Source organism: Suricata suricatta, chromosome 4 (assembly GCF_006229205.1).
Source record: "Suricata suricatta isolate VVHF042 chromosome 4, meerkat_22Aug2017_6uvM2_HiC, whole genome shotgun sequence".
Taxonomy (NCBI): domain Eukaryota; kingdom Metazoa; phylum Chordata; class Mammalia; order Carnivora; family Herpestidae; genus Suricata; species Suricata suricatta.
Window position 1 is genome coordinate 68,878,034 of NC_043703.1, and position 19,110 is coordinate 68,897,143.

Genomic DNA, 19,110 nt, shown 5'->3' on the forward strand with positions numbered 1-19,110 from the left:
ATTCTCTCTCTCTAGGGAGGGCTTATCTGGCAGCCTGAGGGGTTTAAGATGGCAGGAATTTCCAGTGTAGATGAGAAGTTGCGGAGGGCAGAGGTGAGTTTCTATATCCCCAGCCCCCAGCAGAGAGCCTAGGCTCTGTCAGAGACTCAACTATATGTTGAATGAGATAATAATAATCATAAAGGCTTTAAGAGAGAATATATACTGAAATAGGTCAGGCATTTTCATTCCTATCCTCAGTCTGCTTTTCTCTGTCTGAATTTCTGATTCTGTGATTCAATACGTTCTCTGAAGACAAACACTAGGATCGCTACCTAAACTGAAAGAATCATTAATGGGGGGGGAGGAAAATTCTTTTCCATTTGTCATTCATTAAGACATACGATAAATTCCATGATGGAATCATGTGTCATTCATTACTCCATCTGATTTTAGAAGCCAAATGAAGCACTATCTTGTACTACATATAGGAATCATATTTTATTTGCATTCTACAGGCTGGCAAAAGACAACATGAATATATTACATTCAAGGACACAATTTCTGTAATCATGCCACTTGAAGAGCAGTTTAAAATAGCAAAGAAAATCAAACTGGAGCACTCAGCATCCTTATCAAATGAAAATCACATACAAAAACTCTCTTTCTTCTTTTCAACTTCAGCTGCAGGGACCAGAAATAAATCGCGCCGTCTTCTCTGATCATGATTAAGGTGTCGTCAGGCATAGAGAGAATGCGCAGCACGGGACCCCCATGTGCCGGCCCCTGCGGCACAGCAGGCAGCTGGAAGGAAATCTCTTTCTGTCGGGCCAAAGCATCCGCTTGCTCTGAATACTCGAGCTGCAGATACGTGCAGAAGCCATCCTGGAGGATGAAAGGAAATTCATTCAACATCTACTATGCTTCTTCCTTTCGAAAGTTCTTTTTACCATCAGGGTGTGGATAATGCCTTTCTTGGATGTGACATAATTACTTGTACAAACTAGTTCATTAGGATGCCAGAAACTCAAGGGTCATGATTGGGTGTCCCTCTTCAGCTGGGGCTGAGGTCTGTCACCCAGCTTGGGGTCCCTTCCCTACCCCCAGTCTCTCTCTCTCTCTCTCTCTCTCTCTCTAAGGAAGATGATGGATTATGATGATGGTGGTGGTGGTGATTGACAGTATATGATGTTCTAGGCAACCTAGACCTTCCTCTCAAGTCTCATGATGAACTATATGAGATAGGTACTATTGTTCTTCTCATTTACAAATTTGGAAACCCAAGCTTTGAGGAGTTAAACAGCTTGCCTAAGATCAAACAATTAGTAGGTGCCTGGCCAGAGACTCGAATCCTTACTGCCTGACTGCATGGTTCCCACCCACCAGGATATATGCCTCACTTAGAATCTCAGTGGTATACCTAGGGGAAAAAACTCTATGGTCATAGGCGCAGGGTGGGGGAACTGTAGGGCCTGGGGACATCTCCTTTCTCTCCACTGCCCCCAAAGTCCCACTTCACTCGAGCCTCTCTTCTCTGGAATCCTGACTTCCTATTCAAATCAGATGACAATGTAAACACTTGTGTTTGATTTGGTTGGGGAATTGGTCCAAGGTCTGAATAGAGGTGTCTTACTGCCCAAGTTGTCAGTTTGGAACTTAATTCATCCTGGAACAATAGAAGGGCACCGACAGACGCAATGGCAGAGAGTGTTTAAGGCAGATGTCTTAGCTCCTTTATTATTATACAATCCAAACTGGGTGATATTGATAATAATGATGATGATGATATTTGTTGAGAATTTACTTTGTGACTGTCCCTGTTCTAAACACTTTACATATATTAACTGATCTGATTATCTCCCAGAATTTCTTGCTCACTGATGTTTCACTTTTGCTTTTATTCTCTCTTCTTGGAACTTGCGTTAGCTACCAAAATCCCTATTTAAACTACCCCAGTTTAACCTGACATTACAAAATTTGAAAATTCTGAACAAGTAGATACGCTCAGTTCAGTTTTAAGTTGACAAAGGCACTGGGGGGCATAGCCTACGCAGCACCATCATTTTATGTGTTTTCTTTATTAATCTCCAGTTTGATTACAGAGCATAACCCAACTTACCCATCCAATTCTGCCCACTGATTCATAGTCTATTTTCATGAAAAGTTGTTCTATTTGTTCAATACTCTGGAAAGGAAAAAAAAATCTGTTTATAGATGGCCCAGGAGTAAACTCTTTACTAGGTTATTGGGGGAGAGGATGTAGAAGGAGGGGAATTCTTAACTTTTTTCAATTTATGAATTTCATAGTAAAATGCACAATACTCAAAGACTCTTGAATACTGAAAACAAACTGAGGGCTGAAGGGGGAGGGGAAAAAAGGAAGGGGGGTGATGGCCATGGAGGAGGGCACTTGTGGGGAAGAGCACTGGGTGTTATATGGAAACCAACTTGACAATAAACTATAAATTTAAAAAAAAATGATCTCTGGAATGCCTGTCCAAAACATTAATAGGACGGTTAGTTGGAGTTCAGTGCGCTGACCCTAAAACTCTTTCCCCATGAGATACTGGGGTTCCTAGAACTTCTAATTTTTGAAATGAGGCCCCAATTAGCATGAAGAGCTTTGTGCCTCTCAGTTCTTGTGCTCCCGGGAAGTCCCATTCCACCCTGGTCAGTTCTTCAGGGACCCCACTTTAGATAACAGCAGAACAAGTTCTGGGGGGAAGGGGTAAGAGTGCTCCCTTGGGTTTATCCCAAGGCAAAAGACATGCATCCCATGAACATTATTTTTTAGTATTAGAAAGATTATTCTATGAAAGGGAGAGATTTCTTCTGTGTGGCTGTAATAAGCAGATTATAAAATGGGCCCAATGATTCCTACTCTTGGTGTTCATGATCCCCTTTCCTTGAGCAGCTTGCTTGTAGCCAATAGAATACCTTAATGTAGAGGGTAATGTCATTTCTATGATTCAATTACATGAGATCCTAACTTTGGCCTTGCAAACAGGCTCTCTTCCTGGCTCTCTCTGGTAAGGCCAGCTGCCCTCATGAGGGGCCCACATGGCAAGGAACTGAGGGCAGCCTCTGGGCAACAGCCATGCAACAGCCAGCAAGGAAATGAATCCTGGCAACAACCATGTGTCCTTGGAAGCGGATCCTTCCCCTGTCAAACTTTCATATGAGACCCTGGTCGTAGCTACCACCTTGATTGCAGCCTCATGAGACACCCTAAAGCAGAGAACCCAGCTAAGCCATGACTGGATTCCTAACTCACAAAACATATGAGAAAATAAATATGTATTATTTGGAACACCTGAGGGGCTCCATTAGTTAAATGTCTAACTCTTGATTTTTGGGTCAGGTCATGATTTCACTGTTCATGAGATTGAACCCACAGCACAGAGCCTACTTAGGATTCTCTCTCTCCCTTTCTCTCTGCCCCTTCTCCTTCCTCTCTCTCTCTTAAAATAAATAAACTTAAGATCAATCAATCAATAACTATTGTTTTAAACTACTAAATTTGTAGGCGTTTGTTGTGGTGGCTCAAAACAATAGAAATTGAGCTAATGGGTAAAATGTCAAGAAAGACCAATTTCAGTTCACAAAGGGGAAAAACGTTTCTAAGGTCAAAGCTCTTTAACCTTGAAATGGGCTGCCTTGTAAAGCACTGTGTTTTCTCTAGCTGAAGGTATTTAAGCATCTGCTGACTCATGACTTATCAGAGAAGAAAATTTGAGTATTGAAGGGGTTACATACCTCTAAGGGGTAACCTCTAAAGTCCTTTCAAACCCCAAGTTTCTATAATTTCAGGAATGTATGTAGAAGGTAGCTTCAACAGAAATAGAAGGTTATATGTCTATGGCGGCGGGGGGCGGGGGGGGGGTGAGATGCTGCCTTTTCTAAGTCCCGGGTGTGTTTGCCTTTGTGAGGTAATGGCAGTAAGAGGGAGAAGACAAGCTAATGCCTGGTCTTCAAGACACCAAGGCATTGCCCTGCGGTGAATCAACACTCGACGCCCCTGTAGAGGTTGTGAGTGAAGACCCCGGCTGCAGAACTCAGCTCAGCCCCAGTTGCCTGTAAATTATACTCAAATGGAGACATGTCGTCCTCCCGAATGTGGCTGACAGTGCGGACTTCACCATGGCAACTAGACAATACCAGGCACATAATATGTTACAAATGGTTTCGAAATGAATGTCCAAACAAACCGAAACACCCAGAGGGGTGCCCTCAAGAAGAGCCTTGGGCCATCCCTAGGCTTGAGCCGAGGTTCAAGAGATGGAAACAGAAAAGCTCAGGATGAGAGAAGTCACTGCCTGGGCTCAGGCTGCCCAGCTAGACCACCTGGTCACCACAGGGCAGAGTGTAGGGGAGCTGTGGGTGCGCCTGGGCATCTCGGAGCTCCAGACAATGGCATCAGGCAAGGTCACATGTCATTGCAAGCCCCGGCAAGAGTCGGCCCTCGGGCAAGGCCATCAGATGGTCTTCCAGCCCAGAGCTAGAGAGGGGTGAAGGTGCGGCAGGTCTATGCATAAATGGATTCTGCCCAAGGCACTGCCTTCTTAGTGTGATTATGTGGGATTCTGACAGACATTTGCCTACTACCTCCGCAAATTGACTCACTCACAAAAGAAACACAGGTTGAGCACCAATGGTATACCATGTGCTGTGCCAGATGCTGAGGCCTCAAGAGCTGAAAGGTGTGTCACCTGCCCTCAAAGCATTCACTGTATAGTGGGGTCACAAACAAGCCAGCGATGTAACGCAAAGTGATTCGTTCTCTGCCCCAGGTAACTATAGACCACTGTAGGGTAAAAGAAGCATCTCTTAATTTCTGGGAAAGCTAGGTCAGACTCCTTCGGGTCCACAATGGCCACACTGTCATTCATTCATTCATCGACATTTATGGGGCACCTGCATGTGTCACACACATGGTGCTAGATTCTGAGAATATTAAAAAAATATCAGAATTCAGAGAGTCCTTTCTGAAGCAAAAAGTAGGAAGAGAGCATTCTAGGCAAAGGGAACAGAACATGCCGTGATATAGAAATAAGAAAATAGGATATCACTTCCTCTACTCCCTCCAAAACCCAAGGCCTTGGTAGGCTTTGAGACTAAGACTCCCATTCCTATAGATGCCGCCTACATCTGAAATTCTCACCTGTACATTGTGCTCTTCCCAAATGTTATTCTTTGGTGCCCTTACCCTTTTCTGGCATTAAATTTTTACTAAGTCAACATTTCCTAGAAAGAGCGAAGGAGATCCTTCCTGGTTTTTAGCAGGGACTATGAAACCCTAGGACAGTGGAGAGGACACGGGGGTGTTAGGTGCTCTTCTTAGCCATCCTTCCTCACTAAGAGCCCACACAACTTTTGATGGGATACATGCTTCCTCAGGAAAAAAAAAAAAAAACATTTACCTGCCTCCTTTGCAGCTCTATATGACACATGATTCATTTCTGACTGAGAAGTTAAAAAAAAAAAATCACAGGCAGCTTCTGGGAATTGTCCTTAAAGGGAAGGAGTGCATCCTTTTTTGCCCCTTCTCTCTTCCTGCTGCCTGGAGTGAGGACATGTCGGCTAGAGTCCGAGCAGCCATCTTGAGCCGTGCAGAGGCGCCTGCGTGCTGACGGTAGGGGAGCAGAATAGGCTCGCCCTGAAGCCTTCATGAAGCCCCCTGACTGTCCCAATGCTTTCCTGAGTAGCTGAGGGGCTCCAGGTATGTTACTCAGAATCTCCAACCCTCTGTCTTTTCAGCTACAAAATAAGAATAAGAATGCCTTCCAACAAAGCTATTCTGATATTCAGAGACTAATGAAATGACACATGCAAAGACCCTAAGACAGGATGGTCACACAGTCAAACATCAATTAATTGTTTGATGAATAAGTAAAGAAAGACATGGTTTCATGGCTCCTTGGTGATGTACTGGATGGAATTAACCTTAGTACAGATAGCCCCAAATAATCTGATCCTTGTCCTACATCCCGCTGGCCATACAGAGGTTGCAAGAGCAGCATGCTGGCTTTTGCCTGTGTGTCCCTGGAAATGCTGGTCCCTCTTCCAAAAGACCTTGCCTGTCTGTCCTTCTTTTATAGTGATTCCCTTCATCCCTCAAAACTCGGCCCAAGTTTTGTCTCCTCCAGGCCTGACTCCCTGGTCTGGGTGATATGCCCCCGTGGCACCCGAGCTGAATTCTAGAATGCTTCTGATCTCTCTGAGGGTGGGGACCATGTCTTGACTGGCTGTGTGCCCCAGGGACTAAAACAAAGCCTTAGTAACTATTTACTAAGAAAATACTGGCCTGCTAAATATTTATGGAATGGATGAGTGAGAGGGTAAGGGAGTGAGGGGCTGGCGAGGCGGCCAGGCATTCTCAAAATATAGGTAATTAGACTGCTTTGGTTAAAAAGATCTGGAATGTTGGTAAAACATCCAACAATTTATCCATTTAAAACACTCTCTCCTCCAAACAAAAGTTCTTTGTATAGCGGGGAGACTGTTTAAAAATAGGTTCCATTTAGTGATCATTTCTCATTGTAGGGGAAATTTTAGACACACCTACACTTCTACTGTGGCCGTTAAAACCATGGGCTTTGCACTTAGAAGGGGCATGTTTTTGTTCAAATTCCAGGGACGAGATCAAAGAGCTTTACCTTGAATTTGCTTTTATATATAATCTAAGATGTAATCAGGAAACCTCAGGGAGTAAAGCTTAAAGAACCCCTTCTTTTTATAATATGATTATATTCATAATAATTATTTCAATAGAAATATTTATTGCTATGGACTGACCATTTGTGTCCTGACCCCGCCTCCAAATTCATAGGTGGAGGTCCTACTGCCTGATGTGTTGGTATCAGGAGGTGGGGCCTTTGGAAGTGCTGAGGCCATGAAGATGGAGCCTTTATGAATGATGTTTGTGCTTTTACAAAAGAGACCCACAGAGTTCCCACGTTCCCTTCTGCCACATGAGGACATGAGGAGGAGTCTAAAACCTGGAAGAGAGCCCTCCCCTGACCCTAATCTCAGACTTCCAACCTCTAGAACTGCGGAGAATAAGTATTTGTTATATATAAGCCATCCAGTTTGTGGCCTTTTGTTAAAGGAGCCTGATGGTCATTTATTAAGATTTCATACTCTTTTTAAACGTTTATTTTTGAAAGAGAGAGACAGAGAAACAGAGTTGAGCAGGGGCAGAAGACGGGCGAGAGAGAGGGAGATGCAGAATCTGAAGCAGGCTCCAGGCTCTGAGCTAGCTGTCAGCACAGAGTCTGACACAGGGCTCAAACCCATGCACTGCGAGGCCATGACCTGAGCCAAAGTCAGGCGCTCAACTGACTGAGCCACCCAGGTGCCCTATGATTTCCTATTTTGAGTTGGCAATTGAGTTAACCAAGATGGCAGAAGGAATGCTTAAACTATTTAATTCCAGCAGTTTGGGGGTGGAAGAGAGGTCCCTGCTCTTTGGAAACAACAGATAGATCTTCCACAATTTAGGATGATCAGGGCACATCCTGATAATCCTATTGTAAGTTGAAAATATCTTAAGTGGAAAATGCATTTAATATACCTAACCTATCGAACAGCATAGCTTCGCCTAGCCCACTTTAAACATGATCAGAACACTCACATTAGTCTCCAGTTGGGCTAAATTATCTAATGCAAAGTCTATTTTATAATAAAGCATTGAATACTACACTGAAGGTGACAAACAGAATGGTGGTCTGGGTGCAGAATGGCTGTCAGTGGCAACCCCTGACCCTCATGAGTGCGGGGCTGACTAGGCACCGTGGCTGCTGGCCAGCACTGCACGAGAGGCTCAGACCACATCACCAACTCTGGAGAAAAAAATACAAATACAAAATATGGCTTCTACTGACTGTTTATGATTTTCACATACATCTCAAAGTCAACTATCATCAGTCGGGGACCATTACAGACATAATTAGTGACCCAACAAGAGCCTTCCTCTCCTTCTCAATTAAAGTCTCTAAATACCTTGTTGGTCTAGTATCTTTTCAATAATTTAAAAACATTTTCCCAAATAAACTGTTCTGCAAATCAGGTAGATACTAGCAGAAATCACAGTTTAGAGCTGAGAGTGATCTTGTAGACAGAACAACAAGCCTAATTGGTTCATACAGGTAAAGTTTTAACTGTGGTTTCAATAACCCAACATTCGTAAAATCCATTTACTTTACTCTGTGACCTCATACTCTGCTTCATTATGCATTTGAACGTTTCCATGTCCAGCAGCTGTCTTCCTCTCTTTTCATACTTCTAGAAGGGAAAAAGAATAATTAGCGACGAATGTAGTTGCATTTTTGTTTAGTCTAGGAGAAAGAATCCAAAGGATTGAATGTCTAATTAGACTTACCTAAACCTTGTCAACTTCTAACATGCTATCTAACCCCTTTTGTTCATTTTTCTCATGCATTCACAGTTTGTTTCTAATTCCATTAAGAAATGACAATTAATGAGAATTTCTTTTTCATTGTTATTTTATAGGAATTTAAAAAGATTATACTTTGCACTGAAAAATCAACCATCAGAGAGAAAATCAAATAACCCAATGAATACCTAGAAACCTCACCTGGTCAAGTCTTACCTGAAAGAGTGCATTTATGTTCCGTAGCGCTTCTAGGGTCATTAGATGTTCGATCTCATTAAAACAAAGAGAAAATAAGTTAAAAACATTTAACATCAATGGTAATGCCCACAAAATGCAACTTCTGGAAACCCCTAATCTCTCCCTTTATGAGAGGCCAATGAGACAGTTAAGCCTCCGAATAACCCTGAAGATAGTCCAACCCTCATTTTCCCTAGCCTCAATTCCAAATCATTTGCCTTCTCAGTTGCCAGTTCTGGGGGAGGATTGGCTGGATGGGGTGGAAGGAAGGAAGAGGTAGCGAGGTAGTAGGAGGGGAGGAGAGGACAGTCACAGACTTGTCAGGACCTAGATGGAAATGGGAAAGGGGAGACTGAAAATATTTTGCTACATCATATTCCAAAGACTGTCTCTTCCCTATCAGGTGTCCTATGCAGTAGATCTGCTTACTGCCACATCCTCTGACCCCAGTCCCATCTCAGCCCAGGGGGAGCCAGGAGGAAGTCCTAGGAGAAGTGATCTGGGACCAGTTTTTGTGGGGTACATTTTCAGAGGCTCTTGGTCCACGGGGTGTGAGGGACACCAGCTATCTTTTTGTCACTTGTCCTTAGTTCAATAAACAGACCACCAGAGGATGTCTCCTCTCACCCCCTCCTCTCATCCCCTCTGAGCTACCAGCTCAACAATTTGGCTTTTATAAAGGAAAATCTCTACACTTCCGGCTTAGAATGAATGGATAAACTGTGACCAGTGAGTAAAGCCAAGTTAAGCTCCGGTGTTCTTGCACCATGTCATGAGGCTTCAGGAGGATAGCAAAGGACGAAGTTGGCTATTTCCCCAAAAGAATCATCCTTTGAAATCATCAAGTCCAGCCCCCAAGCTTCCAAGGTGGTGGCCTTTACCGTAAAACTCAGAGTGACACCAAGCTATTGAGCGACACATCATGGCATAAAATCGAAGTACCTTTCAAACTCTATCTTAAATGATCCCATAATTACTTTTTAATTTGTTTTCATCAAGGAATGAAATTTGAAACCTAGCTCTAGAGGGGGAAAATGCTCCACCTGAAGTTTTTAGTTAAAATTTCCCTGTAGAGCATTTCTGGTAAGGGCTGAACCCAAAAGGTAATATAAAGCTGACTGGAGGAATCATCTCGATAGTATCAAAGATGACTCCATCACACTGAGGGACCCTTTCTCGTACCCAACAAAACCTATTACCACTGAATGAAAAATTTCTTGGACCAAATCTTCTCTAGATCCAAAAAACAGTAGATGAATGTTTACGAGGCTTACACACAACACATATAGAAAATGTACGTGAATCTGACGTCTAACAAGATGGCACCTCTCAGAGCAAGTGACTTCTCATCCTGTGTACCCTAGATGTGAATCCCAGGGGGCAAAACAATTTTTTAAAGAATTTGAAAATTATCTCCCTTAAGATTGAAAAATTATGGGGAAGACATGCTATCATTCCAATTTTTTACATTCTCTCTTTCTGAGTCTTTCTAATTTTAAATATACAACATACTTTACGAGTGTGTATATTATATAAGACATGTACTCCTAAACTAACAAAGTGACTCTAGATTTGTACAAGGCAATAAAAACATGTTGCACATATGTTTTCCTTCCTTCTGTCTTTTCACTGCCCTGATACCTTTTCTTTCCTCTTAGCTTCAAAATTTCCTGAAATCTTTTGCTCTGTAATTATTTGTCCACTAACTCCCTTGTTATGTAAAATCGGCTCTTAACCTTGCTCTATTTCCATTACTGAAAGAGAATAAACAACAAAAAAAAAATTGCCCTACCTCCCAGGAGAGGGCTCCCCAATCCAGAAAGAGACTAACTCATCTTCTCTCAATAGATTTACTAGAAATGCTGCTGAAAGAGGAGTGTGAACACCATCATAAATAGTAGTAATGAAGGGCATGAAATCTACAGCCAGTGTAATTATATAATTTATAAAGATGTTTGTGGTAATTTTCATTAAAGTATAAATGTAACCAAAAAGCCTCATTTTCTCCCCAGAGCCATCCCTCCATCCCCAGGAAATATGCTATCCCTCCCTGCTTCCTCCTACATTATGACCATCCCACAGCCTTCCAATTTTCCAAGGTTCACTGTTATCCTGATCATTCTATTCCATCCTGGCTCCAAAAACAATTTTTCCTGCGTCCCTTCTCCCACCTCCCACCAAAAAAAAAAAAAAAAAAAAAAGGAAGAAAGAAAGAAAAAAAGAAGGAAACATGAAAGGTAAGTATTTTTCAGGCTTGCAATGCAAAACTCTGTTAACTAAATTTCCATTGCACTTAAGAAAACAGTTCTTAAATCTCACAGACCTCATCAAATTTTCATATGTCATGACAGAAATCAAAAATCCAATGATCATTAGCCAACTTCTTTTGAAAAGGCAGCAATATAAATACGTTTTGGAGAAACACGGCTACAAAACCGAGCCATTATTGTGCTTTTCCTTGAAAATATAAATCAGGCCTTCACATAATTGCATGTTTTTTAAGGCAAATTTGGAACACAAAGCAGAGAAAACATATGTCCCTTCTGGGTACTCCTGTGCTTGGCAGGGCTTGAAAATTCGTAACTGCCATCGACAGCAAGTCACATTGTATCACTAAAAAGCTTGAATGACTTGTTTTCCTACAAATAAAAACAGGGAAAAAACCCTGACTATTTTATTTCCAAACTATCATAGCTATAGTGACAACCATAAATAATTCAGTCTACAATTGCGGAGTCGCATTTTAAAGATATTATCTATTGCCCAGCAATGCATTTTGCTTTACTCAAATGCAATTTCATAGAAAATTACCTGGATAATTCTCTAATATCCTATATTAGAGGGGAATTCATGGAGCTAGGATTCCGCTTGTCCTTACATTGCAGTCTCCCCAAAGCAAGTGGTTTTTATGATTAGAGTGGTTTTCCCATAAGGATTCATTTGCCTGCTGGTTGCTCATTTGCATTGCAAATGACTTGCCTATTGTTACAACCCAACATCTCCGTGCTTCTCACTGTAAGAGTCTCCTCAGTCAGGATCGTTTAGGGATAATTTCACATCTCCGACGAGGGAATTGACTAATTAATCGAATAAAGTATCCTTTTGAAAATCTGTTCCTTGAGCGGCTGCCTCTGTAGATTCAGAAAATAGATATGATCCAGTGGTCTTAAGATTCTCAAAGAGAAAATAACTCCAGAGGGTTTGGGGAGTTCTATGGGTTGAAATTTAGGAGATTCCGTGGCAGATCATGTGATGAAGAGGAAAAGAGAGGCAGGCTGCAGGGAGTTTGTCCAATGAACCTAGATGGTGAAAGCATTTGTGTGCCAAAGGATCACAGCATAACCTAGGGAAGAAGAGAGTGAAAAAAATAAAAGGGAGGGAGGTATTGTGGGCGACTGTTCCAGGAACTCTCAAACCCACCGTCAGCCAAGGCTTTAAAAAACCAACGGTCGTTTTAGCCATGGTAGGAACAGGAAGATTAAAAGAGTAGCTTCAATTTTAAAATAATTACTGCAGCCTTAAGCACCAAGGCCACTACCACTAACCTTTATTGAGTGTATTGTGAGCTGGCCACTGGGCACGTGATCTGCATGTTTCCATCACCCTTCACAACTCTGTAAGGAGATTATGTTCCCTAGTTTAAGACTCAGGAAACAGGGGCGCCTGAGTGGCTCAGTCAGGTAAGCATCCGAGCCTTGATTTCGGCTCAGGTCATGATTTCACAGTTCCCGGGATGGAGCCCTGCATCTGGCTCTGCACTGGCAGCACTGAGGCTTCTTGGCATTCTTTCTCTGCCCTTAAATAAATAAATATCTGGAAAACGAGGCACAGAATGGCCACGGAACATTCCCAGCTTCACACATGTACTAACTACAAGAAGCAGGATCCCCACTCAGGCTGTCTGTGCTGCCCACCAGGTCACTGATGGCCCAGCTCAATGCTTTGCCGCCCAGCCCCTGACTGAGGTCCTGGGCCAGCTCCCAAGGGAACACGCACAGGTGAATGGACTGTGGACACATACAGACTTCAAGACTTATACCGTTCACTATCACTCACATCCCTCCTCTGGACAGTCTAAAAATCAGAGTGGGTTGTTTCAGCTCAGGTTGCTGGTACCCTGAAAGTGGCCTTCAGGTTCCCCTTTACTTGGAGGTATTCTTACTTTCTTATTTCGGTTATGGTCGTATGTCATGTGGTTAAAAGTGTGGTGACATTGAAAGAGTCAAATCCTCTCTCTTCCCTCGGTGAATATTAAAGACTTCCCACCACAGGGAGATTTTACAGCTTGTGTAAGCGTTTAAAAGGATCCAAATTCGTTGCAAGGAGCAGCCCAAGCATTTCCCAGCTTGCTTCTCTAAATTAATCTAAAATGAATACATTCCTGCTTTTCCAGCTGCTTTGGTAGATTCCACAGCCTCCGAGTGGTTTAGAGAGAGAGAGATGTTTCCTCCAGCAGCATCAAATAAGTAGGACAAGGCATGTGTATTCTGATCAACAGTAGTGGTCAAGTACTATGTTGGGGAGAATTGTGAGGCGATATTCGCTCTTGGCAGAGAGGAGCCAAGATGGATTCGCTCTGCCACGAGCACTGGGGGGAAGAGTGAGCACAGGGGCAACAGATCTGAACCAGGAACAAGGCAAACAGGGAAAGAGCCAGGGAAGAACTGAGCTGGAAGGGATCTTAGAACCCATAGACTCAGCGCCCTTCTTTTACAGTGGGGAAACTGAGGACCGGAGAAGATAGGTAACTTGACCAAGGTCACAGAAAGATCAAGACTGCAAGTCTGGTTTCCTTCTACAACAGAAATTGAATGAGCCCTTCCCGTTGCTGGAACAAGTCGACTGGAACTTTCTGCTTGAACCAAATGCAGAGTTAGAAGGACAGGGATGTTCCCAGTTGTCATTTGCCCTCCCCACCCCATTCCCCTCACCCCCTCACCCCCTCTCTCCTCACTGTCCTTCACCCCAGCCCTGCCTCCCTAGGAAGCCCTTAATCACATCCCGTGTCTCCTTTTAAGCTGTCTCCTGAGGGTCTCTCCTCACCTACCATCTGTAACCCCTCTCTACCTGTTAGCCTGCAAAGGGGAGAGGGGCTCCTGTCATACCTTCCAGAGTTCTAGGCACTAGCTGTTGAGAGTCAGAGAAGGGAAGACCAATAGCCTGGGGCCAGAATCAATCAAAGCAAATCTAACGTCATTGCTCATTGTTGTGGCAAACTAGGAAAGTGGCCCACGTTGTCTGCCAGGTTACAATGCCTTCCCATCTTGTTCCTGGGTTCGCCGTGGAGACTTGCTGCTTTGGTCAATGGAACATTAGAAAGCGTGATGCAAACAGAGGCTTAAAGAGTGTCTGCACAACTGGGCACGCCCTCTTGCTCATGCCATCGACATGACCCATCTCGTCTGCTGGAAGAGGAGAGACACTCATCTCAAATGGTCCCAGCCATCCCAGCTGCTCAGCTCTGAGAGCGGCTGCTAACCTACTGGTTTCCAGACTGGCGAGCCAGCCAGGCACAGTGCACGCAGCTGACTCTGCGGCATGCGAGAAACCAATGTGTAGTGCTGGGTGCCCCTGAGGTTTTGAGCTGTTTGCTAAGCAGTGTCGCTGGGGCACTGGATCACTGAAACACGGTCACTCACGGATTGGCCGGGCGTCTACCACAGGCACATATGCCCTTCCAATGTTAGGTACTGTAAATCATGACTTCTAAACTTTCTTTTATATCACAATCCTCAGTGAAAATCTGTTTAACCTATACATACATGTATGCTATCAACTATATGTATGTAAATCCACATACGAAATCTCATAAAACATAGTGAGCATGTATATATATACATACACATATATGATGTATAGCATGAGTACATATGTATATGTAACAGATTCTCGGTGAGGATTTTGATACAAAAGAAAGTCTGAAAGTCATGATTTTGTGAAACACTGTTTACCTTTAGAATATTTGAGGCACACTACTTCTTATTCTATTCTCCTCTATTTCCTTTTTCTCTCCCCCTAAGTCATGCTTATTATCATCTGCTAGGCTGATTTCATTACCCCTTGGCAGGCCACCACCTGCAGCTCGAAAACCACAGCAGACTCGGTCACCGACCTTCTCATAGTAGCAAACGGGCCTCATTCACTTTTCTGTTCTCAGTACCCTTCTCGATAACGGGCACACACTGGCACTCGACAAATGTGTATTGAATTCGGTTGCGTGAAGAGAAGCTGATAGCTACAAAAGTCCTCGGTTTGCATTTTTCATCCCTGCCTGCTGGATCTTCCCGTATCTCCCTCCCAAGATTTCAGAGAGGTGACAAGCACTGCTCCCCCAATGCTATTCCTAGACTCAATGGAAACCATTTACGAGTCACTATTTACACACAGCTCCATCAAAGTAAAGAATCCTGGTGCCCTACTGTCCACTCTGCAGAAGTGACAATCCCACTCTGAGTCTGCGCGGATGGGCGTGTGACAGGGGGGAAGATGAGGATAGGGACCGTATCATATGCTTCATTGCCTCCCTGCATCGAGCATCGTGTCTGGCATGGAGTAGGTGCTCAAAAAATACTTTTGCAGTTGAACTTAGCTTACTTCGTCCCTCTGGATCCTGGTTGCTTTACGTATAAAGAAAGGACATTTGAACAGGTTCTTTTCAGCCTTAGAAGTCAGGCTCTAAGTAGTGACAACCAAATGTGAGTGTATGCGGAGGTGGGGCGAGCCACTATCCACATACCGTGCCTGAGCGGGGTCAGAAAGGGTCCCACACCCCTGATGACACGCTGATGGCTGACCAACGTCAGAGTCCAGCGAGAGCTTTCTTCTTCACATTAAGGTACTCAGCCTTGCTGAAGTACAAAATCTTCCACAAAGGTACATTCAAGCCATTATCAGTCAGGTACACTCAAAAGCGAAAGAAACTTCTAGGTCTTGCCCTGAGAGGGTGTGGAGAGAAGGAGGAGTGTTATATGAAGGAGCGGACGGAGCAGGAACAAGGCTGGAGCCCTGTAAGATGAAGTAAGTCTGGAGACGGTGATGATAAACTTGCACTAGCCCACACTGGGCTGCTGGGCGTCTACCGCCTCTTCCCCACTGGCTGGCAGCGCAGAAGTGAGCGGTAGAGCCGAGAAAGCCTCCATCCCCAAATCCAAAGCCAGGACTCTACTCTATGAGTAATGCTGGCTCTTCTAGTTTCCAACACAAACTAAAAATAGCTGCCGTGTGCCTGTTTTCCCACAGCTGATTTAAATATGTGCCACACGGGCCAGCCCTTTTGCTTTGAAGTGGCTTCAACCCACAGCCTCCAGCATAGCCTGGATTCCGAACCGTCCCACACACGCTTCATGCCAGGAGATTCAAATCCTGTCACCATTCCGGGACAGCAACAGGGAGCCCCCTGCCAAGCATAGCCTGTCACAGCGTGGCCAGGGCAACTGCAATGAGCGAAGGATCAAAACCCAGGCTGGCCACTGTCAGTGAAAACTCACCCTCAACCACAAAATCCCCCCCCCCCCCCCCCGCCCCACACACACACCTCTGCTGATGATGGAAACTTCCTTCAGTCGTGGGAGAGCGAGCAAGAATCTGATGGGTGAAGCTAAGCCTCCCTACACTGGTTTCAGACTTTCAGAGCCGCCACCCACTTTCCATCGTGATGCAGCACACACTCAGAAGACAAAGGCTTCACAAAAACACTCCTTGCGCTTCTTCTGGAGGAACTCTGGTAGTCACTACTGTCTGTCTTTACTTGAGAGGCCAGTCATATTCCAGTAAATCGCTCTCCTGGCCCATTAATTGATCTCACCCACGGTAGGAAGATCCTGTCCCAAGGAAAGCTCCTTTTGATAGCCTAGCTGCAAGGGTCACAAAGGCAAAAAGAACAAAACCCAGTTCTTAACTCCTCTGGATCCACTTCTAACCTCCTTTTCCTGCATTCATCGTAAATCTGCCCCTCTGCCCCTGTGTGCCTCAATCACTTGTGTGTCTGGGAGTGTGCAATTTCCTCCACGTGGGTGGCCTCTGCTTCACACAATCTTGGAAAAACTCCTACTCATCCTTGGAGACCCATCTCTAATGCCACTTCCTTCATGAAGCCTTCTTTGCCCCCCTCCCTGTATCCTCATTAGGAGCATGTCTTTTATCTACAAATCTTCTTTTACTGAGCTCCTTCTTCAAAAATTAGCCAAGAGTCCATCATCACCTGCACAGATTTTTGTCATGTCTGTGTTATTTCCTTAATGTGTTTCTTAAAATAGACTTGCTTATTTTACATGCTACCTTCTTTAGCCTCATTCTAAATAATAGTAATTATGAAATCAAGGGTTGATGTGCTTGCTAGATTTCTAGTGCACATTTAGCTGAATACTTTATTATTACTAAAATTTAAAAAAAATCTCATCCTAATACTATTTCCTTTGAGGAAAAACTGTACTAGTTGTGTAAAGTCTTGAGGGACTATATTTTATTTAAGTTTGAGTTTTCTCTAGGGCTCAGTACATGGTATTGCTCCATAAATGTTTGCTGAATTAAAATCAAATGATATGGATTAATTGGAATTTATTCACACCCTTGACATATTAGCATGAATCTGATTTATGTGAGGAGACCACTGTGACCTTGAAAAGCAAAGAATGACACTGGCAAGCAGCCGGACCTTTAAAAGAAATGTTGAAAGACATGGAAGGAGGAGAGAGCAAGATGCCCGGGGAAGCTGGCCACGTGGGCTACACCGGAGGCTCTGGGCGGGGCGTGGACAGAGGGCGGGGGAGGTGGTTAAGGAGCCACAAGCACAGGGCGGGCCCTACGTGGGAGCAGACCACAGCACACCCAGTATGAACTCTGGCTTTACATTGGGTTATGGGCCATGGATCCTAGCGGATTCCAGCCACGCACCAGAGCTCTGTCCAAGAGACCGCAGAGTCAACCCCCACGCTGTGGTCTGGCTCCCTGCCCCCTTACCTTGTCCGCGCTCAGGCTCCAAGCCAGGTCCGCGTGGTACGGTGGCGTCCTCCCCTGAGCCAGGTCCCCCAGTCCAAGGGAGTGGCTGCGCATCCTCTGCCCGGTGAGGCAGGCCCGAAGCAGCCAGGCGGGAGGGTTGGCTCTCGGCAGCCCCTGCTCCCCCGAAGGCTGCGGTCCAGCGGGGCAAGTCTGGGCTCTGAGCGTTACCGGCTCCTCCAGGATCGCCGTGGAATCTAGGATGCTGTCCAGACCCCGGAACACAGACACATCAGGGGTCTCAGTAAGGAGAAGGGCTTCCACTCCTCCGTCCCACATGCAATTCCCTTGTGAGCAGCTTAAGCAGCCGCCTTCTCAGAAGTGGCACCAAAAGTAGGAAAGGAACTTTGGAGTGGGAGGTGGAGCAGTTAAGGTCTGCCTTAAGAGACCAAGTAGAAGACCTCAAGCTGCGCTCTTCCCACTGCTTTAAGGAAAGAAGAAGAAAAAAGAAAAGAAAAGAGAAGACAAGACAAGACAAGACAAGACACTCCAATATAAGCCTAGAACTACTAATTTCTTAAATATTTTCAGTTCTGACCAGACACTAATGAGTAAGCAGCAAACTATTAAGATAAAATCCATCGAAGTTAAGTATTATAATTAACTAAAGCCTACAACAAAGTGAATCTGTCGTGATAAATTTTATTGTAGTGCATGGTAATTAGATATAAATGACAAGTTGTTTAAGCAATAATCCTAATTACTTTTAGTTTTACAAGAGTGTTATGGGGGCTGCCCAGGAAAATCCCCAAAGGTGCCTAGGATCTCTGCTTTTTCTATGTAAGTATTTCCATCTTAAGGGAGGAGAGGCCACAATAGATACTAGACTTTTTTCGTAAGTACTGTGCCCTTCTGTATTTATACTCAGAGAGTGCCACTTGTCAGTTCCTTGCTTAAGTTTCTTGCTTACTGGATTTTTTTTTTGAAATGTAGAGATTTAGAAGAAACTCATCTCTTTGGCTGCCAAGCAAGGCAACAGAAGTTTGTAATCTTATTTCATTTTGTTGGGCTCATAATCTGGGCTCTTGGGAAAGGAACAAAGAGGTAGACCAGTTATCCCACTCGGAGGTTTAGTTATATAGGGCAGATTGTGGGGTTCAGGATTATTGAGTGATTAAGAGGGCATCTTTTTGCAGCATCCTGGATATTACTCGAATGCCTGATGTGGACACTGAGTCTATTGAGCCTGTGCAAACCGTTGAAGAATCTCTTATTTTCTGTGCCCTGGAATTTTGTTTCATGTGACCAAAGAACAGAGAGACTGTCCTGAAGCAAAACCTCCCTAAGAATGGCAGGTCTTATACAACAAACAGCCAAAATCCAGGATTTTCTCGGGTATGAGAAAGGGAGGGGAAGAAAGCCAGAGGCAAATGAGTTGAATAGGATTTGGATAAGTAGTGGAGGGAAGAAGGAGTAGGGATGCTGTGGGAACATGGACATTGAAATGAAGTACCTTGGACAACTAAAGTGAAGGCACTGGACCTCTGCAGGAAGAGGGCAAAGGG

The 19,110-nt window shown here is 44.2% G+C and overlaps 1 protein-coding gene across 1 annotated transcript; it reads right to left on the minus strand.

Annotated features, from left to right (window-relative positions):
* Positions 1 to 556: 556 nt before the first annotated feature.
* Positions 557 to 17,884, minus strand: LOC115290598. Its single transcript, XM_029938478.1, has 5 exons — positions 17,570 to 17,884; positions 8,591 to 8,644; positions 8,179 to 8,262; positions 2,099 to 2,164; positions 557 to 864 (listed from the first exon to the last, which is right to left on the minus strand). The coding sequence occupies exons 1-5, from the start codon at positions 17,882 to 17,884 to the stop codon at positions 589 to 591; spliced, it is 795 nt and encodes a 264-aa protein (XP_029794338.1). The 3' UTR covers positions 557 to 588.
* Positions 17,885 to 19,110: the final 1,226 nt, after the last annotated feature.